Source organism: Podarcis pityusensis (assembly GCF_964106645.2).
Source record: "Podarcis pityusensis genome assembly, chromosome: Z".
In the NCBI taxonomy this organism is placed as follows: domain Eukaryota; kingdom Metazoa; phylum Chordata; class Lepidosauria; order Squamata; family Lacertidae; genus Podarcis; species Podarcis pityusensis.
The window spans coordinates 21,051,712-21,075,555 of NC_138044.1; the positions used below are offsets into that span (position 1 = coordinate 21,051,712).

The 23,844-nt window shown below is 46.2% G+C and overlaps 1 protein-coding gene across 1 annotated transcript in view; it reads right to left on the bottom strand.

The window, feature by feature from the left end:
- Positions 1-542: 542 nt before the first annotated feature.
- The window catches only part of LOC308468897 (heat shock factor protein 3-like), a gene marked incomplete at its 5' end in the record, with an annotated part of 57,088 nt that continues 33,786 nt past the window's right edge, over positions 543-23,844 (bottom strand). The window contains 6 exons of the mRNA XM_080991366.1: positions 543-2,062; positions 2,992-3,046; positions 15,902-16,027; positions 18,852-18,957; positions 22,966-23,096; positions 23,763-23,844. Coding sequence (XP_080847492.1) covers positions 1,848-2,062; positions 2,992-3,046; positions 15,902-16,027; positions 18,852-18,957; positions 22,966-23,096; positions 23,763-23,844 — 715 coding nt within the window. The 3' untranslated portion in view covers positions 543-1,847. The remainder of the gene's footprint in view (positions 2,063-2,991; positions 3,047-15,901; positions 16,028-18,851; positions 18,958-22,965; positions 23,097-23,762) is intronic.

Consider the following 23,844-nt stretch of genomic DNA (forward strand, 5'->3'; position numbering starts at 1 on the left):
CTTGTAAATAAAAGTATTCCATTTCAATAGGAAGTTTACTAGGCCTCATCATTGCTATGCAGCTCATCAGCAAACCTAAACCACCATCCCCTTTGCATTTGCTCTCTTATGTTCCTGCTTTGGATGGTGCAAGGGCCAAATCCAGGAATGGCAGAAAGGAGGAGGACATTTAACACTGCCTAGGGACTACAGAGGGGCTTTGCTTTTGGGAAAGCAAACCATTAAGCAACCTCACAAGGCAAACAGCGGACTTTATGGAAAGTGATTGTGTAACTAAAGCACAATCACTTTAAAACAAAGCAATATGTTAGATTGTTTCCTATCACTGTTTTTGAGTGCAGGGAAGACTCTCCCTGCCACCCCCCCCCCCCAAGTCTCAAACTGTGAAGCCTTGTGAAGAGCTCAGGGAGAAAACAAGCATCAGGTCACACTCTTTATAATAAAGGTCATTTGCCCGAGATGTGCAGGTGGGACAGGTCACAGGAATCATTCAAACTTTTGGCCCAGGAGTTAAAAAGAGAAAACTTAATCACATAAACAAACACAATCTTAATGATATTTATTTTGCTTATTGCTACAAATTTATTGAGAAGCGACTTGGGAGGTGTTGGCAGACAGTGCACAGAAAAAAGCAGCTTTTTTTAAAGCATTGTCTTTATACTCAGTATTGTAGCTACATAATGGCATCATTTCACACACAGGAATTAGAAATATAATTTCCCAAAGGAAACAAATTGCTTACATCGATATTTTCTCACTGTGGCAAGATGCACTGCGCATATAACACCGATCCTAGCCCAACTGCACTGGCTACCAATAGGTTTCTGGGCCCCGTTTAAAGTGCTGGTTTTGATATTTACAGTGTTACGCTTCTCAGAACCCCAGTACCCCAAGGACCAGCCCTTCCCATATGAACCAACACAGTCCCTGCAATTGTCATCTGAGGCCCTCCTTCTTGTGCTCCACCCACGGGAGCTCCTGAGGTTGGCAACATGAGAATAGGGCCTTCTCAATGTGACTCTTTCTTGTGGGATGCTCCTCCCTGGGAGGCAGACCTGGTGCCATTGTTATATATCTTCAGTGTTGGGCAAAATTTTTGCTTTCCAACCAGGCCTCTATCTGTGATCGTTTAAAGTGAGTGGGATGTTTTAATGTATTTCCCACCTGCCTGCCCCCAATTTTAGTTTGTGTATTTCAGGTTGTTGTTGTTTTGTGATTTCATTAGTTGTTCTGGGTTGCTGTGGCAAAGAAAAAGTGACTAATAAATTTAATAATGATGATGATAATGATGATGATAAATAATAATAAAAAAATCAGAGGTGAAACCAAAGAATGCATAACCAAAATGAAAAAATACATAACCAAAGAATACAACAGTATTCTGACAACAGTAGTCAGAAACAGCCTCTTCAGTTCTGATTTTCACAAAAGTTAATAAATCCTAACCGGAGTACAAACCACCTCTGAGTCAAAATTTAACAAGAGTTAAATTATTGCAGTTTTGCAATACTGGGTATCACGAGACTAGACAATTTGATAGGCAAAGGTTTACAGTGAGCTACAAGTTGCTAAGACTAGAAAAAATACTTGTATATAAAATAAACTTCTTTTGGATTATTTGTTTTTTGAAAAAACAAACAAACCATTGTGGCACAATTCCAGCTTTCTAGCTGCACAGGCTTTGGTATTCAGAAAAAGCAGAATAAACCCTCCCCTTACAGAAAACCGCAGAAAGGAGAAGCAAGAGCTCCACCAGCCTTTGGTGCTGAAAGCTACATCTAGGTAGCTTTCTCTATGAAATCTGCAACCAGGCTGGGGAGCAGAAGGGGAGGGCCTCTTTAGTTGTTTTACACATTTTCAAAGGAAACCGGCTGATCCAGAAGCAACAGGGTAGGTGCGCCATCTACTTGACCAAGGCACTCCTCAAGTGCCTCATCGCTGAAATGAACAGGAGGTATGATGTCAACAGAAGCCTCCAGGGGAATACTGCTGTCATATTCCATCTTGAAAGTTGGAGGCTCCCCCAACATGGGATTCACGTGGTTCTGAGTCAGAAGCAAGTCTGCGGAGAGGGAAAACACACCCACCAACATTACAGCTAAGTGAGACTCCACATGTATAATCAAGGGCTGAACAAGCAACATCAAAGGATAGCCTGCATGTCCGAATGGATCACAGATGTAAGGCCACCAGAGTGGACTTTATTCCTTTTATTATTTTTATTATTTCATAAAATTTATATGCTGCTTTTGTAAAAAAACGAACAAACTAACCTCAAAGCGGTTTGCAAAAAAGAATTCCATGCTGCCTGAACCGTAATCCTTTTCTTTTCTTTTCTTTTCAATTATTTATTTATTTATCGTTAGCACATGACCAAGCAAACATGGAGCATACCCAGCATAAAAATAAATAAAGAGATGCAGTTGCTCATAGCCAAGATTTTAAGATGAGTCTATATAGCCCAGCTATTACAAAGAGTAACTACTGGGAGGAGTACTTATGTGACTCTCCCTATTTATATAAAATAAAATAATGAGTCCACATCAAAACTGTCTAGTTTGGCTTCTCCCCAGACTACACATCTATGAGCTCATTCTCCCCACCACTTTCCCCTGGGAAAACCCGCTCTTTACCACTGGATCGGAGCAAATGTCAATCAGGTTTCCTGTGGACTGATGTCTGCTCAGGTTCAGGGCTAAGGGTTTCCCCAGGGAAAGTGGTGGGGCGAACGGAAAACCTCTCTGACTTGTGCCTCGAAAGCTCAGGACAAGTGGAAAGTCTCTCAGACATGTGCTTGGTGGGCATGGCACAAGCAAACTGTGGGCAAGCCCCATGCCTGACCACTCCATAACCAGTCCATTACCCTTCCTACACCAGGTGTATGTGGGGGGGGGGATCATCTCCCTGCACTGCCACCACCACCATGTTGATCGACATCTGAGAATAAATAAGCTTTCTACCAAAGCAGTTCATCTATTTCCAATAGCTCACCATTCATTGGTGCCTCCTGCTCGTTCATCCCAGTCGCAACAGTTTCCCCTGTCATCTAGGTGAAAGCAAACATACAAGGAAACTATTAAGGACGAGCACTTACTTATATTCCGTTATTCATTAAAAAGAAATCAGAGTGGTTTACAAGAATTGTATATAAAGCCCATACAATAAAGATTATGCAAAAATTTAAAATCAGGAATCAACAAACTATTATGGAAAGTTGTATTCTTAACTGCCTATATAATAAGAATAGAAACATCTTGAGCAGGGACTTAAGTTGGCACAGAAGCCTGCTGAATCTCTATTGGCAGGGTGTTCCACAGCACTCGGCCAATGACATGAAAGGCTTGGTTTTTCATTGTTGTCAAAGAAGCCTCACCAACTTGGGGAATGAACAACAACGCTCCTGCGGGTGATCTCAGTGAATGAGCTGGGATATTAGGGTTTAGGCAGTCCCTGAAGTACAGTGGTGCCCCGCAAGATGAACGCCTCGCAAGACGAAAAACTCGCAAGACGAAAGGTTTTTTCATTTTCGAGTTGCTTCGCAAGACGTATGGGCTTCCTTCGCAAGACGAAAACGTCTTGCAAGTTTGTTTCCTTTTTCGTAAAACCGTTAAAACCCAGGGTGCATTGCTGGAAGAGGTGCAGTTGCGACTTGACTTCGAGGAGCAACACATTGCACGCGGTGTGTTGGCCTTTTTGAGCTTTTTAAAGAGTTTGCTGAATTTTTGAAGCTTTTCCAAAACTTCTTTTGCAGCTGTTTGGTAAGTTAAACTTTTAAAACTTTTTTTGGGGTTTTTGGATTTTGGGTTGGGGTGTTTAGAATTCAAGGACTTGGTGTTGGGGAGAGGTTTGCAAGAATCTGGGAGCTTGTGTGGTTTTTTTCTGCATTTTTATGATTTTCTGTGACCATTGGACCATGTTTATTTTTTTTTTTGGAAAAAAAAATCTGGGTTTGAATTTCTGAGTGCTGGGTGGCTGGGGGAACAGCTGGGGAGGGGTTTGCAAGAATCTGGGAGCTTGTGTGGTTTTTTCTGCATTTTTATGATTTTCTGTGACCATTGGGCCATGTTGTTTTTTTTTTGAAAAAATTTTCTGGATTTTGAATTTCTGTGTGCTGGGTGGCTGGGGGAACAGCTGGGGAGGGGTTTGCAAGAATCTGGGAGCTTGTGTGGGTTTTTTTTTGAATTTTTATGGTTTTCTGTGACCACTGGGCCATGTTGGGTTTTTTTGAAAAAATTTCTGGGTTTTGAATTTCTGTGTGCTGGGTGGATGGGGGAACAGTTGAGGAGGGGTTTGCAACAGTTAGGGAGGGGTTTGCAACAGTTGGGGAGGGGCTGGGGGAACAGTTGAGGTTTTTGAAGACTTTGGTGATTTTTAAAGCTTTCCCAAAACTTCTTTTGCAGCCATTTGAGGATTTTGAAGACTTTGGTGATTTGCAGCCATTTCGTAAGTTAAACTTTTAAAACTTTTTTGGGGGTTTTTGGATTTTGGGTTGGGTGTTTGGAATTCAAGGACTTGGTTCTGGGTTTGAATTACTGATTTATTTTTTTCTTTTTCTGAGTTTACGAAGGTAAGAGCTGTGCTGCCATGGGACCCAAGAAGACTGCTGCTGCTGCGGAGGCCGGCGAGAGGAAGAAGGAGAAGGTGACGCTGGAAATGAAGAAGGAGATCATCTGGAAGCACGACGGTGGAATGCGTGTGATGGACCTCACCAGGGAGTACGGCAGGAACCCATCGACCATTGGGACCATCCTGAAGATGAGGGAGAAGATCCTTGCGACTGATGCAGCAAGGGAGTCACCAGGATCGTGAAGAACCGCCCAGCTGTTCTGGAGGAGGTCGAGAAGTTGCTGCTCATCTGGTTAGAAGAGAAGCAGCGTGCAGGGGACACAGTGACTGAGGCCGTCATTTGTGAGAAGGCCAAGGCCTTGCACGCAGACCTCATCCGGGAACAGCCAGGAACCTCAGGCGAGCCAGAAGTCTTCAAGGCAAGCAGAGGCTGGTTTGACCAGTTCAAGGCAAGATCTGAAATCCACAGCGTGGTCAGGCATGGAGAGGCTGCCAGTTCTGATGTTCCTGCGGCTGAAGACTTTGCCTTGGAGTTCCTGGAGGCTGTGAAGACAGAGGGCTACGTTCTACAGCAGGTCTTCAACTGCGACGAGACCGGGCTGTTTTGGAAGAGGATGCCCAAAAGGACTTTCCTCACACAGGAGGAGGCCAAGTTGCCTGGCCACAAGCCCATGAAGGAGCGTCTGACCCTGCTCTTCTGTGCCAACGCAAGCGGTGACCTGAAGATCAAGCCCCTGCTGGTGTACCACTCGGAGAACCCACGGGCCTTCAAGAAACACAAGGTCGACAAGGAGCGGCTGAGTGTCATGTGGCGATCCAACAGCAAGGCTTGGGTCACACGTGTGCTGTTTGTGGACTGGGTCAATGTTGCTTTTGGCCCTGCTGTCAAACAGTACCTGCTGAACAACGACCTGCCTCTGAAGGCTTTGCTTCTGATGGACAATGCTCCTGCTCATCCTAAAGGCCTTGAGGTGGACTTGTTGGAGGAGTTCAGCTTCATCAACATCATGTTCCTGCCACCTAACACCATGCCACTGCTCCAGCCGATGGATCAGCAGGTAATCGCCAATTTCAAAAAACTCTACACCAAGGAGCTTTTCAGGCGATGCTTCGAGGTGACTGATTGCACCACCATCACCCTGCGGGAATTCTGGAAGGACCACTTCGACATCGTCACCTGCTTGAAGATGATCACCACGGCCTGGAACGGGATCAGCCAGAGAAATTTGAATTGCGCTTGGCGCAGCCTGTGGCCGGACTGTGTGGCACCAAGTGACTCTGATGCACCAGAGTGGTGCAGGACATTGTTGCCTTGGGGAGGACCATGGGCCTGGAGGTCACAGAGGAGGACGTCTGCGAGCTGGTGGAGGAGCACGACCACGAGCTGACCACCCAGGAGCTGGTTGAACTGCAGGCAGAGGTTGCGCAGGAGCAGGCCTCGCTGGAAGAGGAGGAAGCAACTGAGGAATGGCCGTCCTCCAGAAGTGGAAGGAGGTGCAGGCTTTTGCAGAGCGGCACCACCCTAACAAGCACGTGGCACATGACCAAGCGAACACTTTTGATACGACGGTCATGTTGCCTCTCAGGGAGCTGCTGAAAAGGCGGATGAAGCAGCAGACCATGGACAGGTTCCTCAGCAAGAAGCAAAGAGTGGAAGAGGAACCTTCTTCGAGTGGTCCCCCAGAGTCTTAGAAAATGTAATGTACCCTTTGTTGATTTTTAAATGTTTTTCCTGTCATGTTTAGAAACTTAATTTATTGTTCCTTCAATTTTTGATATGCTCTTTAAAGTATGTGTGACTTTAAAGAGCAGTTAATAAACTATTGTTGTACCAAATTTGGCTTTAATTGGACTTTTTTTGACCATAGGAACGCATTAATTGAATTTCAATGCATTCCTATGGGAAACCGTGATTCGCAAGATGAAAAATTCGCTAGACGAAAAAACTCACAGAACGAATTAATTTCGTCTTGCGAGGCACCACTGTACCCAGTACCTAAGCAGCTCAGGGCCTTGTAAATTAACTCAAGAACCATAAATCTGGCTCAGTAGTAGATGAGCAGCCAGGGCAGATGCTTAAAAACCAATCTGAATGTGAGGTGACAGTTGCTTAGCTTTGTCTGGTTTGCAAAGTATTTATAATAAAACACACAGCTTGTGCATAGTTCATTTGATCAGGAATCAATAAATCTCTGAATGTTGATTACTAATCTACCGAAAAAGGTCTACACTTCTTTACTCTAACATGCCGTATTTTTCCCTCTATAGGACACACTTTCCCCCCTCCAAAAATTAAGGGGAAATGTGTGTGCTTCCTATGGAGGGAATGCAGGCTCCTTGGCTTCAGCGATAGCAACGCAAAGCCTCCGAAGCACAGAGGGAGTGCTCCCTCCGCGCTCCGGAGGCTACGCGTTGCTTTCACTGAAGCCTGGAAAGCAAGAGGGGTCGGTGAGCACCGACCCCTCTCGCTCTCCAGGCTTCAGGTATAGCCGCCTGAAGCCTTTGGAGCGCAGCGGGAACTCGTGCTGTGCTCCGAAGGCTTCGGGTTCCTTTTGCTGAAGCCGGGAGAGCAAGACTCTCCTGGCTTCAGCAGAGAGGGAGAGCTGCGCAGCGCCCCTTCAACGAAGCGGGAGGAGAAATGGAAGGGGCTCCGTTTCTCCTGCCGCTTCGCTGAAGGGGCGCTGTGCAGAGAGGGGTAGATTATTTTTTTCTTGTTCTCCCCCTCTAAAACAAGGTGCGTCCTATGGTCGGGTGCGTCCTATAGAGTGAAAAATACAGTATTTCATCTGTTTAGTCCTAGAGGCCAAATTCATGCATGTCATTTCCTCATGTTTTGCCACTGACACTCTGCTTAGGCTCTAGAATTTCACCTGGGGCACTGCTGCGGCTGCCCCCAGATGTGTACCAGTAAATCCCAGTACGTGTTTGATATGTTCTATGTGTGTCAGCTAAAACATGAAGGCATCTAAAGTAACTTTTTTTTAGGGGGGGTCCTGTTACCCTGCTAATTCTGCTCTGCTTAGCTGCAGTGTACACACATTTTAAATAAATAATTAAAAAAAGCACTGAGAGCCAGCCTTGGCTGCCAAGCGGCAATCAGACTGGATCTAAGGGAACTTTAGATTTCAAATTTTTTTGTTATTATTCTAATAATCATATTCCAGTATTTTTGTGCAGAATTATAGGTTCACTGCATATAGTAATGTGTCCTGTTCTTCTTTTTGCACCTCCAGTGTAATTCTTGATATGACTCATTCACTGAGAGGCAGTGTGATGTAGTGGTTCAAGGGCTGGACCAGGCCCTTGGGTGACCGGGTTCAAATTCCCGTTCAGCCATAAAATTCATTGGGTGTGACCAGTCACTGCATGCCAGCCTAGGTTGTTGTGGGGATAAAATGAGAGAGCCTTGCAGGGAAAAGTGGGATATAGAGGAAATAATCAAATAAGGTAAAGGTAAAGGGACCCCTGACCATTAAGTCCAGTCGTGGCCGACTCTGGGGTTGCGGTGCTCATCTCGCTTTATTGGCTGAGGGAGCTGGCGTACAGCTTCCGGGTCATGTGGCCAGCATGACTAAGCCGCTTCTGGCGAACCAGAGCAGCACACAGAAACACCGTTTACCTTCCTGCCGGAGCAGTACCTATTTATCTGCTTGCACGGGCGTGCTTTCGAACTGCTAGGTTGGCAGGAGCAGGTGCAGGAGCAACGGGAGCTAATAATCATATACATTGCTCCAAATCAATCTCTCACCCAGAAACCATTTTATCTTATATTTGCATGAAAGCCAGGAGTCTAGGCTTGCAATCCTCCTGCCACCCAGAAGTGCCCACGTTCCCAAAACAAGACCAACCAAAGTGTCCCTGCTGCACTGCATTTTGCAAGAGAGGCTCCCCATCGTCAGCCAGCCATTCTCCCTTTGGAAACCTAGACAGGGCATTCTTTCAGGAGGTCAGACTACACACCACACTTGTGAGCAACACTTACAGGGTTGATGTTGCTGGTAGACGCCACTGCGGCATTACAGTGGTACCTCGGGTTAAGAGCTTAATTCGTTCTGGAGGTCCGTTCTTAACCTGAAACTGTTCTTAACCTGAAGCACCACTTTAGCTAATGGGGCCTCCCGCTGCTGCCGTGCCGCCGGAGCACAATTTCTGTTCTCATCCTGAAGCAAAGTTCTTAACCCAAGGTAACATTTCTGGGTTAGCAGAGACTGTAACCTGAAGCGTATGTAACCTGAAGTGTATGTAACCCAAGGTACCACTGTACTACAAATAGCAAAACCCAAAATGTCTTCGAAAAGGAGCTTATTAAGAAATAAAAAGTGAATACGTTTTCTTCTAAGAAGGCAGACAATATTGGGGATGAGATATTCCCCACTGTCTATCTAAACACACAGAAGAGCTTTACCTCTGACAGGCCCAGAAATGGAGGGGGGGGGAGGCTAGGCAGGGGGAGAGAGAAAGGAGGAAAACTTCTCAAGGAGTCAAAGGCAGATGCTTGCAGTATAACACAGGAGGCTTTAAAGTACAGTGGTACCTTGGGTTAAGTACTTAATTCGTTCCAGAGGTCTGTTCTTAACCTGAAATTGTTCTAACCTGAAGCACCACTTTAGCTAATGGGGCTTCCTGCTGCCGCCATGCCGCCGGAGCACGATTTCTGTTCTCATCCTGAAACAAAGTTCTTAACCCGAGGTATTATTTCTGGGTTAGCGGAGTCTGTAACCTGAAGCGTATGTAACCTGAAGTGTCTGTAACCCGAGGTACCACTGTACTGGACCCCTAACTAATATTGAAGGGAAGTTAGACAGAGTTCAGGAAAACAGGACATAAAGTGGATGTACTTAAGGGTGAACTGTGGTGGGGGGAAATGCCTTGAAGTTATCAGGGATCATTCTTCATCCACTGAGCTCCTTTTCCCTGACCTAGGAGTAGACCCAGCCTCCCTGTTCTGTAATGGTCCGTGACAGAATGTCCATCCCATGTGCAGGATGAAAGAATTTAACATCCCCACCCAATCTGATTTGTAGAAAGAGGTACAGACGCTTCAAATGAAGAACCAACGTGATGGTCTGGATATTTTAAAAATCTGTTTGGGATAATATTTCTGACATGTTAGGATATCCTTATACCCATGGAATCTAAAATAGTTCTGTTTGACCTATCTAAAGCATGCTATCCTGGAAAATGATCATTAATCAGTATTATGTCTTATAACTTCTACTAAGATTATGAAAACGAATAATAATAATAATAATAATAATAGGCGGGCGGGCAGTACATCTCCTACAATATGTGGATGGATTGAAAAAATCTGGAATATATTAGCAATTACAGTGGTGCCCCGCAAGACGAACGCCTCGCAAGACGAAAAACTCGCAAGACGAAAGGCTTTTTCGTTTTCGAGTTGCTTCGCAAGACGAATTTCCCTATGGGCTTGCTTTGCAAGACAAAAACGTCTTGCAAGTTTGTTTCCTTTTTCGTAAAACCGTTAAAACCCAGGGTGCATTGCTGGAAGAGGTGCAGTTGCGACTTGACTTCGAGGAGCAACACATTGCACGCGGTGTGGTGGCCTTTTTGAGCTTTTTAAAGAGTTTGCTGAATTTTTGAAGCTTTTCCAAAACTTCTTTTGCAGCTGTTTGGTAAGTTAAACTTTTAAAACTTTTTTTTGGGTTTTTGGATTTTGGGTTGGGGTGTTTAGAATTCAAGGACTTGGTGTTGGGGAGAGGTTTGCAAGAATCTGGGAGCTTGTGTGGTTTTTTCCTGCATTTTTATGATTTTCTGTGACCATTGGGCCATGTTTATTTTTTTTTGAAAAAAAAATCTGGGTTTGAATTTCTGAGTGCTGGGTGGATGGGGGAACAGTTGAGGAGGGGTTTGCAAGAATCTGGGAGCTTGTGTGGTTTTTTCTGCATTTTTATGATTTTCTGTGACCATTGGGCCATGTTGTTGTTTTTTTTGAAAAAAATTTCTGGGTTTTGAATTTCTGTGTGCTGGGTGGCTGGGGGAACAGCTGGGGAGGGGTTTGCAAGAATCTGGGAGCTTGTGTGGTTTTTTCTGCATTTTTATGATTTTCTGTGACCATTGGGCCATGTTGGTTTTTTTTGAAAAAAATTTCTGGGTTTTGAATTTCTGTGTGCTGGGTGGCTGGGGAAACAGCTGGGGAGGGGTTTGCAAGAATCTGGGAGCTTGTGTGGTTTTTTTTGAATTTTTATGGTTTTCAGTGACCATTGGGCCATGTTGGTTTTTTTTGAAAAAAATTTCTGGGTTTTGAATTTCTGTGTGCTGGGTGGCTGGGGGAACAGCTGGGGAGGGGTTTGCAAGAATCTGGAAGCTTGTGTGGGTTTTTTTTTTGAATTTTTATGGTTTTCTGTGACCATTGGGCCATGTTGTTGTTTTTTGAAAAAAATTCTGGGTTCTGAATTTCTGTGTGCTGGGTGGCTGGGGGAACAGCTGGGGAGGGTTTGCAAGAATCTGGAAGCCAGGGAGTACGGGAGGAATCCATCGACCATCGGGACCATCCTGAAGATGAGGGAGAAGATCCTTGCGACAGATGCAGCCAAGGAAGTCACCAGGATCGTGAAGAACCGCCCAGCTGTTCTGGAGGAGGTCGAGAAGTTGCTGCTCATCTGGTTAGAAGAGAAGCAGCGTGCAGGGGACACAGTGACTGAGGCCGTCATTTGTGAGAAGGCCAAGGCCTTGCACGCAGACCTCATCCGGGAACAGCCAGGAACCTCAGGTGAGCCAGAAGTCTTCAAGGCAAGCAGAGGCTGGTTTGACCGGTTCAAGGCAAGATCTGGAATCCGCAGCGTGGTCAGGCATGGAGAGGCTGCCATGGAGTTCTGATGTTCCTGCGGCTGAAGACTTTGCCTTGGAGTTCCTGGAGGCTGTGAAGACGGAGGGCTACGTTCCACAGCAGGTCTTCAACTGCGACGAGACCAAGCTGTTTTGGAAGAGGATGCCCACAAGGACTTTATCACACAGGAGGAGGCCAAGTTGCCTGGCCACAAGCCCATGAAGGACCGCCTGACCCTGCTCTTCTGTGCCAACGTAAGCGGCGACCTGAAGATCAAGCCCCTGCTGGTGTACCACTCGGAGAACCCACGGGCCTTCAAGAAACACAAGGTCGACAAGGAGCGGCTGAGTGTCATGTGGCGATCCAACAGCAAGGCTTGGGTCACACGTGTGCTGTTTGTGGACTGGGTCAATCTTGCTTTTGGCCCTGCTGTCAAACAGTACCTGCTGGACAACGACCTGCCTCTGAAGGCTTTGCTTCTGACGGACAATGCTCCTGCTCATCCTAAAGGCCTTGAGGTGGACTTGTTGGAGGAGTTCAGCTTCATCAACATCATGTTCCTGCCGCCTAACACCACGCCACTGCTCCAGCCGATGGATCAGCAGGTCATCGCCAATTTCAAAAAACTCTACACCAAGGAGCTTTTCAGGCGATGCTTCGAGGTGACTGATTGCACCACCATCACCCTGCGGGAATTCTGGAAGGACCACTTCGACATCGTCACCTGCTTGAAGATGATCACCACGGCCTGGAACGGGATCAGCCAGAGAAATTTGAATTGCGCTTGGCGCAGCCTGTGGCCGGACTGTGTGGCACCAAGTGACTCTGATGCACCAGAGTCAACAGTGGTGCAGGACATTGTTGCCTTGGGGAGGACCATGGGCCTGGAGGTCACAGAGGAGGACATCAGCGAGCTGGTGGAGGAGCACGACCACGAGCTGACCACCCAGGAGCTGGTTGAACTGCAGGCAGAGGTTGCGCAGGAGCAGGCCTCGCTGGAAGAGGAGGAAGCAACTGAGGAACGGCTGTCCTCCAAAGAACTGAGGGACATTTGCCAGAAGTGGAAGGAGGTGCAGGCTTTTGCAGAGCGGCACCACCCTAACAAGCACGTGGCACATGACCAAGCGAACACTTTTGATACGACGGTCATGTTGCCTCTCAGGGAGCTGCTGAAAAGGCGGATGAAGCAGCAGACCATGGACAGGTTCCTCAGCAAGAAGCAAAGAGTGGAAGAGGAACCTTCTTCGAGTGGTCCCCCAGAGTCTTAGAAAATGTATGTACAGTACACTTTGTTGATTTTTAAATGTTTTTCTGTCATGTTTAGAAACTTAATTTATTGTTCCTTCAATTTTTGATATGCTCTTTAAAGTATGTGTGACTTTAAAGAGCAGTTAATAAACTCTTGTTGTTCCAAATTTGGCTTTGATTGGACTTTTTTTGACCATAGGAACGCATTAATTGAATTTCAATGCATTCCTATGGGAAACCGTGCTTCGCAAGACGAAAAATTCGCTAGACGAAAAAACTCGCAGAATGAATTAATTTCGTCTTGCGAGGCATCACTGTATTGAGTTAACTTATTATAAAAGAATACTGTTAGAATCAGCCTAACAGGTTTCTGTAAATATTGGGGGGGGGGTTAATGTTTTGGATTAATATGTTTAATGACAATGTTCAATCTGCTGTAATATTTTGAGTGAAGCCTCTCTGAAACTTACGCAGGGGTTACATTCTGCGGATCACGCCTAAAGCCAAAATCGTGTACAGTAAAAACCCAGTGGTGGTTGGATGCTATTTATCCTGGAACCTCTGGCTTTTAATTTTCATTTTTTATTGCCGTGCATTTAAATCACAGAACCAAAGAACTGTAGAGTTGGAAGGGACCAGCTGTATGTGCACAAGTTAAATGTGTGTAAGTTTCGGCTTTGCTTTTTATCTTTATGAATTTTCTTTCTTTCTTTATTGAATCTAAACTTTTTAATCTAAACTTTTTTTTTTTTTTTTTAAAGGTTTGGACTCATTAGGAGACCCCTAAAAAAATGCTGTCCTATTTGCTTCTGAGCGAAGCCAGGGAGCTCAAACAGCAGATGAGCTTGTCTCAAAATTTGCACAGAGCTGATACCACAAACTGGTAACGCATATGAGTAGGTGAAGGGGCCTCGGCCAGGAATACTGCACTTGAGCTGCTGCCAATGGCAACAAAATTCACCAGAAGGTTCATCTAATCTCCCAGCCTATCAGATATGCTCACGAGAAAGGCAATTGCTAAAGCAACTCAAGGCCAGTCAAAAGAATCACCACATCACCCGCCCGCCCCCGCCCCCTCATAATCAGTCTAGCTTGGTAAGCATCCTTAAGCCACTCAGCAATCTGAAGACAGCTATTTGGTGCCACTTAAAGGCTAAAGAGAAAATCAGAAGTTTGTAGCTACCATGATAGGTTTTCTGCACCTACGGCTAATCCCTGGAGTAGTTCCCTCTCTAAGGTGGGGGGAAAGCCACCACACAGGATCCCCTTCCTCCATTACAGGAGAGTGACATTTTCTTGGGCAGAGGTGGTGGGCAGGTTGGTGGGGGAGAATCTATTGAAAGTTGGGGGCTGGGGAGTAGCTTTTTGGACTTTTCATAATCCTTGACAAGCATTCAGGTATAGGAGGGCCTTCTCCTCACACGCATGCTGATTGCAATTCTTTCAGAAATGGAGGTTTTCTGTCCGGATGAAATCAAGGTTTTAAAGCACTTTGAAGCAGCTCAACTCCTGTGACTTCTTCAGAAAACTGCTTTTGGGGAGGGGGTGGGGAAGAATCCCAACCATTCTGTTCAAATGACAGTTATCTGGGTTTTAGAGATGGGCAGGTCAGACTATCTCTGTTTTTCAGGTACTTAGCTACATGCCTGTTTTGCTCCTTTCTTTTCGCAGATATGGAATATCTTTTTTAAAACAGAAAATGTGGCCTTCCATCCCTGTTTGAGTTCCTTCTTTGGAAGCTGTGAGAATTAAGGCAGAGCTGCGTAGAGCAGGCAGGTCCTATAGAAACTCCAGAAAAATACTGCATTTGCCACATGCCCAAGTGCATGGGTAGGCAAACTAAGGTCCGGGGGCCGGATCTGGCCCAATCACCTTCTCAATCCGGCCCCTGTGGACGGTCTGGGAATCAGCATGTTTTTACATGAGTAGAATGTGTCCTTTTATTTAAAATGCATCTCTGGGTTATTTGTGGGGCCTGCCCATAGCTGTCAACTTACAGATTTGAAAATAAGGGACCAGCAGCCAAAATAAGGGATTTTGCTTAGCTTATACAGAAGTCTGGCACTGATGGAGCCATGCTGCTTTTGCTGCGACTGACTGTGTTTTGCAGGGGGTTGGACTAGATGATCCTAAGGGTCTACAACTCTGACCAAAGAAGAGTGGCAGACAAAACTGATGAACGATGTTGAGATGGCAAAGGTTACAGGCAGAATTAGAAACCAGGAAGAGGACCCCTTTAATAAAGAATGGGGAAAGTTTATAATTTAGTTGAAAAGCTATTGTAAAGAGTTACATACATTGGTAGGATTGGCAGAGAACTTGTAGTAAAAATTTGAACTATGGATGGACAAATGATTTATAAAAGGGATGAAAGGGATGCAGAGAGGGAAATCACTACAGTAAGATGCTGCACTGGTTGGAGGGTATGCTAAGCAGCATGTCGGGGCTGCTGTCGTCCTGGTGCGAGGCGTTCCATCGGCCCTTCCCCACCCAAGAGAGGGAGGGAGGGAGGGAGAGAGACTCTTGCCCACGCCACCCGCCAGCCTGGCATGAGGCGGTTGCGGCGCTGCCACGGCTGCTGAAGTGGCGCCCTTTTGCATCCCTCCCCATCCCCTCCTCTTCCTCCTCCCTCAGGCTTCCCCTGGCAGCACAGTGGAAGTCTCGCAAGAGAGGGGCTGCCCGCCCGCCCGCTGCCACCCGTCTCCTCACTATGCACCGAGATGGAGACGCGGCAGCTCGTGCGCGCTCTCTCTCTCGTGGTGGAGGACCCCAAGCCGCTGCTTGCCTCCCGAGCTGGGCGAGCATGAAACCCGGGAAATTTAAGGGACATCATCAATAAGGGACAGCAGCGGGACACAGTGCTAGGATAAGGGAGTTTCCTGCCAAATAAGGGACGGTTGACAGCTATGGGCCTGCCTGGTGTTTTTACATGAGTAGAATGTGTCCTTTTATTTAAAATGCATCTCTCGGTTATTTGTGGGATCTGCCTGGTGTTTTTACATAAGTAGAATGTGTATTTTTATTTAAAATGCATCTTTCAGTTATTTGTGGGGCATAGGAATGTGTTCATTCCCCCCTCCCAAATATAGTCCGGCCCCCCACAAGGTCTGAGGGACAGTGGACCAGCCCCCTTCTGAAAAAATTTGCTGACCCCTGCCCAAGAGCTTTCCCCTCACAAATACTATTCCTACTGCTATCTATCTATCTGGTAAACCTGTTGGGATAGGGCCACTGAATCCAGGTAATTTCGCTGCCCCAAAAGAGACAAAAAAAGTGACTGTGAACTCAGACTCTCACCTCAGAGCACTGCCCCACATCTCTCTGCCAGTCAGTGAAAAAGCCTCTGCCGCTTATGTTTTCCAAACTATAGTCTAGAGTTCCTGCAGAGTCCACGTTCTGATCCTGAATCTTAGGGACAAAGGTCTGAAAGCACAAACCAAGAAAATAGACTTTTGATCAACCCAAGTAAGGTTCCCCCTGACAACCAATCAGGCAAGAGACTTTAAATAGGGGAACTAAAGATGACAAATACTATCTTTCTCCTGATTCTCACAGAGAACATAAGAACATCAGAAGAGCCTGCTGGATTAAGCCAGTCCAGTCCAGCATCCTGTTCTCCCCAAGAAGAGGAGATAAGCAACTGGCTGGTAGTTACCATATTTTTTGCTCTATAGGACGCACCCGACCATAGGACGCACCTTGTTTTAGAGGGGGAGAACATAAAAAAAAAATTCTCCCTCTCTCTGCTCAGCACCCCTTCAGTGAAGTGGCAGGAGAAATGGAGCCCCTTCCATTTCTCCTCCCACTGGGCTGAAGGAGCGCCGCGCAGCTCTCCCTCTCTGCTGAAGCCGGGAGAGTCTTGCTCTCCCGGCTTCAGCAAAAGGAACCCGAAGCCTCTGGCTATCCCTGAAGCCTTCGGAGCGCAGCGCGAGTCCCCACTGCGCTCCGGAGGCTTCGGGTTCCTTTTGCTGAAGCTGGGAGAGCAAAACTCTCCTGGCTTTAGCGAAAGGAACCTGAAGCCTGTGGAGTGCAGCGGGAACTCGCGCTGCGCTCCGAAGGCTTCAGGCGGCTATCCCTGAAGCCTGAAGAGTGAGAAGGGTCGGTGCGCATCGACCCCTCTCACTCTCCAGGCTTCAGCGAAAGCAACGGGAAGCCTCCGGAGCACGGAGGGAGCGCTCCCTCTGCGCTTCGGAGGCTTCGCGTTGCTATCGCTGAAGCCAAGGAGCCTGCATCCGCTCCATAGGACGCACACACATTTCCCCTTAATTTTTGGAGGGGAAAAAGTGTGTCCTATAGAGCGAAAAATACGGTACTTAGATTTTCCAAATCCAGGGAGGGTTTCTTGAGGTGTGGCTTTGTCACCGCTAGCCCCTCTCACAGGGAGCCATTAACCACAACCCTGGCCCAGACTGCTGTCCCCACCCTGCTAGTTTTTAACAGCAAAGAGGGGCAAGGGTACAGAGTGCAAGTTATCACCCTGACTGATCCAAGCCCCTTGTCCACATCCTTGAGCCTTACTAACTGAAACTCATCCAACAGGTCTAGACACCCCATGAGATTGATCTGCTATAACAGTGGAGTCAAGATCACAGTGGATGCAAGCGATTTTATCCACAAAATGATTTGCAAACAAGTCATAGCGAGCTACCGTTAGTTACACCATCTCCTTTGGTTCAGATTGTAATGAGGCGCCATGCTACCAGGAAAAGCCCTGCCAGACGACATAGTGAGGATGCAATGGAGGCAGCAAAATATGCCCTCTTTGCTGCCTTCATTGCTGCTAGGTAGGCTTGATGATGAGCCCTCACCCGTGTTCAACTGCATTCAACCAGATCTTCCCTCCACTTGCGTTCAGGCTGCCTCACTTGTTTCCTCGTCCTAAGCTTTGGAGTATACCATGGAGCCAAGTGGGCTCCATGAAGTGGAAAAGGGTGCCCAGGGGCAATTGTGTCAATTGTCATTTGGATGTTCCAGAGGTGGGCCAGGGCTTCAACAGGAGAGTCAGTCATATCAGCCAGAAAATCTCCCAGAGCCTTCTGGAAACTCATTGGGTCCACCAGCCTTTGAGGGCGGACCATTCATGCAGGACCCTCGCCTCGGAGGAGGGGGAAAGATGCTGACAGCCTAAACCTCAACAGGATCTGACCATGACAAGGGACTGATGTCAATGTCCCCCACCTTCAAATCACCCTCTTCCTGCCCAGTTGAGAATACAAGGCCCAGAATGTGGCCTGCCACAAGTGTTGGGCTGGTGACTTGTTGGGACAGCCCCATGATCATCGTGGCAGCCATGAGGTCCTGAGCCACTCCAGAGCCAGCACCTCAGCATGGATGTTGAAGTTCACCAGAATCACCAGTCTGGGGGTCCTCAACACTGAGACCAGCTCTGTCAGCTCGGGTAGGGAGATTGCTTGGCAGCGAGGTGGGCAGTAAACCAGCAGAATCCCTAATCTGTTGTGATTGCCCAATGCCAGGGAGCACACATTCTTGATCCCTGCCCCACACTGGACAGAGACACTGGAGAGAGAGAGAATTTCTATAGATCACAGCAACACCCCCTTCCCTGACCCTCAAGTCTGCCCTGATGCTGCACCAAGTATCCAGGTAAGCACAACTGGGTGAGACCAACTCCACCCTGCTCACCCACCCAGGTCTCAATTATATCATGTAGACAAGCCTCCACATCCACAGTGGAACAATGGATGAGGATGGTCTCACTCCGAGCCAACTTCGCATTCAGCACCAGCAGCCATAGACCTGACGGCTGGCTGATAAGATAAGTCCTTGAGTTCAAAGAGGAACTGGCACATGGCAGAGTCACTAACTGCCTGTGCCGTGTGCCTTTTACCCTGCCCACCCCAGCTCCTACATCATTCCTCCCCCTACCCTGAACCACTGTGATGGGGCTGCTGTTCCTAGATCCTCTCTCCCCAGGTATATTCCACAAAAAACAAGAAACATGCAAGACAAAAACAGTTTAAAACTATTTAAAACGTTTTAGACAATGGGTGTATTATAACAAAACTGAAACCAGCCAAGTACTCCAACCCAAAGATCTATTCAGCGGCCTCAGCTTTCAAATCTGCAGTTAGTCAGGACCTTGCCCTCCCCCAAGACTCACAACCGAGATGGCAGTACAATGGCAAACCACTTTTTTAAATCCACAAATGCTGTTTTCGTCCTTTGTTGCATGAATGAGTGCCGCTATTACAAATCTAGGAACTTGCCCACATGAAGATGAACTTACCTGAGAAAGTATTTCTGAGATATTGTTTTGCTCGTCCTCACTCAGCTGCGTATCAATCTTCACAGTGTTTGATATCAATAAATTCAAGAAGTCTTGACCCTCCTCTCTATGAAGAAAAGCAGAAAGTCTAAAATTAAACAATAGGTAGAAGAAAAAAGGCAAGCGTTGCCACATTCATGGGAGAAGCCAAAGGAAAGAAGCAGCCTGATCAAAGAGCTGTTTCATGGTGGAATGAATTCCCTTAGAATGTGGTGGGCTCTCCTTCCTTGGAGGTTTTGGAACAGAGGTTGGATGGTCATCTGTCAGGGGTGCTTTAGCTGTGATTCCTGCATTTCAGGGGGTTAGACTGGATGAGCCTTGGGGGTCCTTTCCAACTCTGCAATTCTATGATCTTTTGATTCAATGGCAGGAATGTGGAGTAGCAGGGTTGTTGTTGTTTTAAATAAAGTGCTTATGCCCCACCTTCCAATAGAAAACAAAAGAACACGGGTAGCTTGCCTTAAATCAAATTGGTCCATGCAGCTCAGTGTTGCCTACACTGACTGGAAGTGGCTCTCCAGAGTTTCAGACAGGAAATCTCTCTCAGCCTTACTTGGAGCCACCATTGGGGATTGAACTTGGGGACCTTCTGCATGCAAAGCCAATGCTCTACCAGTAGGCTATGGCCCTTTCCCAAACAGCCTTAACAATAAAAATAGGTGCAAAGGTTAGCTTTGATGGGTAGAGCCACAGCTCAGTGGTTGAGAACCTGCTTTGAAATATGTAGATCCATATGAACTTAGCTATGGTCAGCAACAAAGCTGGGATTTTTGCCAAGAGGACTCAGCTTAAATGTGATCTCAGAAAGGCACTTCTTCATGTTTTCAGGCAGTCTCTCCCAACCTGTGCTGGCTGCTCTGCAGGGCACCACATTAAGGCAGGCTGCTCTTAAGCAAGCACACATACACAGCATCACTTAACCCTGGTTGAATTATGCCTTAACTGTGAAAAGATCTTGAAGAGGCATTTGACTTCTGCTTTGTAAATTTAACACACAGGTGGAACAGTGGTATTGAAACCTGATGGGAGAGAAGAGGGGACTTGATCATGCAAGACTTTTAGCTTACTCACACTTCCATTTGTGCCATGATTTCCAGGCACAGGCCCCTTATTTGTAGGACTGGTCTGAGCGGTTTTCTGCTTGCCTCAGTGCTTTCCCTGAGAAAACCTGTTGCTTATCACTGAAGTGGAACAAACACCAAACCACAGAAAACCCAATTGATGTTTCTTCTTGTTCAGCAGCAAACACACCTACAAATCATGGACCTGTGCCTAGATATCATGGCATATACGAAAGCCACTTGTTCATTCACACTGAATATCTCCCACATGTCTGTATTTTCAGTAACTTCAGTTCAGTAACTGGTTTCTCCATTCATGAACTCTGTACTAGTTTATACAAGTCAAATGGGCCTTAGAAAGCACTGCAAATAACAAGGCCAGTGGAAGTGATGGTATTCCAGCTGAACTATTTAAAATTTTAAAAGATGATGCTGTTAAGGTGCTACACTCAATATGCCAGCAAGTTTGGAAAACTCAGCAGTGGCCAGAGGATTGGAGAAGATCAGTCTACGTCCCAATCCCAAAGAAGGGAAGTGCCAAAGAATGCTCCAACTACCGCACAATTGCACTCATTTCACGCGCTAGCAAGGTTATGCTTAAAATTCTACAAGGTAGGCTCAAGCAGTATGTGGACCGAGAACTCCCAGAAGTGCAAGCTGGATTTAGAAGAGGCATAGGAACCAGAGACCAAATTGCAAACATGCGCTGGATTATAGAAAAAGCTAGAGAGTTCCAGAAAGACATCTACTTCTGCTTCATTGACTATGCAAAAGCCTTTGACTGTGTCGACCACAGCAAACTATGGCAAGTTCTTAAAGAAATGGGAGTGCCTGATCACCTCATCCGTCTGCTGAGAAATCTCTATGTGGGACAAGAAGCTACAGTTAGAACTGGATATGGAACAACTGATTGGTTCAAAATTGGGAAAGGAGTACGACAAGGCTGTATATTATCTCCCTACTTATTTAACTTATATGCAGAATTCATCATGCGAAAGGCTGGGCTGGATGAATCCCTAGCCGGAATTAAGATTGCTGGAAGAAATATCAACAACCTCAGATATGCAGATGGCACAACCTTGATGGCAGAAAGTGAGGAGGAATTAAAGAAACTTTTATTGAGGGTGAAAGAGGAGAGCGCAAAATATGGTCTGAAGCTCAACATCAAAAAAATGAAGATCATGGCCACTGGGCCCATCACCTCCTGGCAAATAGAAGGGGAAGAAATGGAGGCAGTGAGAGATTTTACTTTCTTGTGCTGCATGATCACTGCAGATGGTGACAGCAGCCACGAAATTAAAAGACGCCTGCTTCTTGGAAGAAAAGCAATGACAAACCTAGACAGCATCTTAAAAAGCAGAGACATCACCTTGCCAACAAAGGTCCGTATAGTTAAAGCTATGGTTTTCCCAGTAGTGATGTACGGAAGTGAGAGCTGGACCATAAAGAAGGCTGATTGCCGAAGAATTGATGCTTTTGAATTATGGTGCTGGAGGAGACTCCTGAGAGTCCCATGGACTGCAAGAAGATCAAACCTATCCATTCTGAAGGAAATCAGCCCTGAGTGCTCACTGGAAGGACAGATCCTGAAGCTGAGACTCCAATACTTTGAGAAGAGAAGACTCCCTGGAAAAGACCCTGATGTTCGGAAAGATGGAGGGCACAAGGAGAAGGGGACGACAGAGGACGAGATGGTTGGACAGTGTTCTTGAAGCTACTAACATGAGTTTGACCAAACTGCGGGAGGCAGTGGAAGACAGGAGTATCTGGCGTGCTCTGGTCCATGGGGTCACAAAGAGTCGGACACGACTATACAACAACAACAAGTGTAATCTTAGGAGGTTGGTACTTAACCTAGCACCAAAGCACAGGGTTCCATGCAGAGAGCCCCCTGATTCAGTACTCAGCATCTCCAGTTACAAGGATCTCCAACACAGGGGAAGACTCTGTTTAGGATCTTTCCAAGCTTTGTTCAAGCAAAACCCAGTCAGTTTTGTACTTACTCATTTCCTTGCACACTTTGCCAGCTCTACTAGCTTCTTTTAAAGAAGAAGTGACTAGAAAGTACAGTATTCTGCCAAAATAAAACACTCCACAACTTTCGTACTTAACGTTAACAGAAAAACTGACAACCCATGTTTGAAAGAGTGAAACAGACAAGAAAATCAATACTTTTCAATCAACCTGGCATACTTCTCTTTACATATATGCACAGTGCTGCTTTTCTTTAAAAAAAAATGTTTAGGGGTGCTCTCATTTTCCTACGCATAATGAAATACTGCCCCTCAATGAGGCCAAACTTAGATTCACAAAATGTTTAGGGGTATGCGTCCCCCCAGAAAAAAAGCACTGCATATGCAACACTGACAGAACGTGGTCTAGGGCCTCCGAGAACACACAGCAACTTATGGAATGATGCCTTCGTTTAAAAGCTAAAATGACTGTAAAGTTAAATGTAATTAAATAGATGTTTGTGGCTTCTAGGTAGGATTGCTGAATATTGATTGTTTTCACTTACTTATGCAAGAAGCAACAATCAAATCTTTGGGAGGCAGGGAAATATCTATCAATTTATTGGCATTTTGGGGTTTCCAAGCAGTCAGCCAAAGAGAGACACTCTATGCATATATCACCCAAAGCAAAAAGGGTTGCAGCACCGTCTTCAGCCTCTGAATTGTTTACTGAGAAACAGCCAGCCAACCTACCTACCTGTCTAAGCCACAATGCACGTTTTGAATTCTGCATCCTCACTGTTAAGTTGTGGGTGAACATATCAGACGACACAGCGATTCTTCAAATAGCTCTTGTTTATTCACAGGCCAGAACAGAACTGAACTGAAGGGTTCAGCCAGCCTGCTTATATAGAGCTCCACTAGAACGCAACAGTAACCATTTTCTGTAACTATCCAATCACTGAAATTCACTTTCGATCCCTTATTTGCATATGTGGACCTGAACTATCTACAGTATCCCCCTGCTGGCCCAGGGTGAGAACTTCAGTACATAACACTCACCCAGTCCCATGGGGCTCACGCACTACAGCCTGCCCATTATTTGCACCAGCAGCACCCCCTGCTTCACCCTCCATGTTGTTACGGGTCACAATCAAGTTTCTGTGGTCTGCACTGTGTCCTGGAACAGCTGCCTGCAAGAGACAAGAGTAAGAAACTGATGTGTTAGTGTGACAACACCTACACTCTAGAACTCCCTACTAACATCAGGCAGGTGCCTTCACTGTACAGTTGTACCTTGGATCCTGAACACCTTGTGACTCAAACATTTTGGCTCCTGAACGCCGCAAACTCAGAAGTGAGTGTTCCAGTTTGCGAACGTTCTTTGGAACCCGAACGTCCAGAGCGGGGCTTCTGCAGTTTCTGATTGGCTGCAGGAGCTTCCTGCAGCAAATCGGAAGCCACGCCTTGGTTTCTGAACATTTTGGAATTCGAACGGACTTCCGGAACAGATTCCGTTCAACTTCCGAGGTATGACTGTATTCTTTTCAGCCTGCCTGCTAAAAACATTTTTGTTTAGGCAAGCCTACCCAGACATATAGAATGTTGATATATGTTTTAATCTGCTTTTAGCTTATTTTAATCTTTGAAGGTTTTAAGTGCTTTTTTACAGACAATATTTTTAATTTTCTCTTGATGTTCTCTCCCTACCCCCACCCCCACAACCATCAAGCAGGTGTATAAATCTTATGAAATAAATAAAATGTCTGACTAGTGTCATACTGGTTAAATCTTTTACCTGGGCTATTGTACACAAAGTAAAACAGGAGAATTACTTTTTAATTTTTTAAAAAGCTTACTGTTTCACGATCCTCCATAGCACTGTGAGCCTGTGGACGGCTGTTCTTTGGATGAGGGGCTTCCGAAGCATCATTCCAAGGT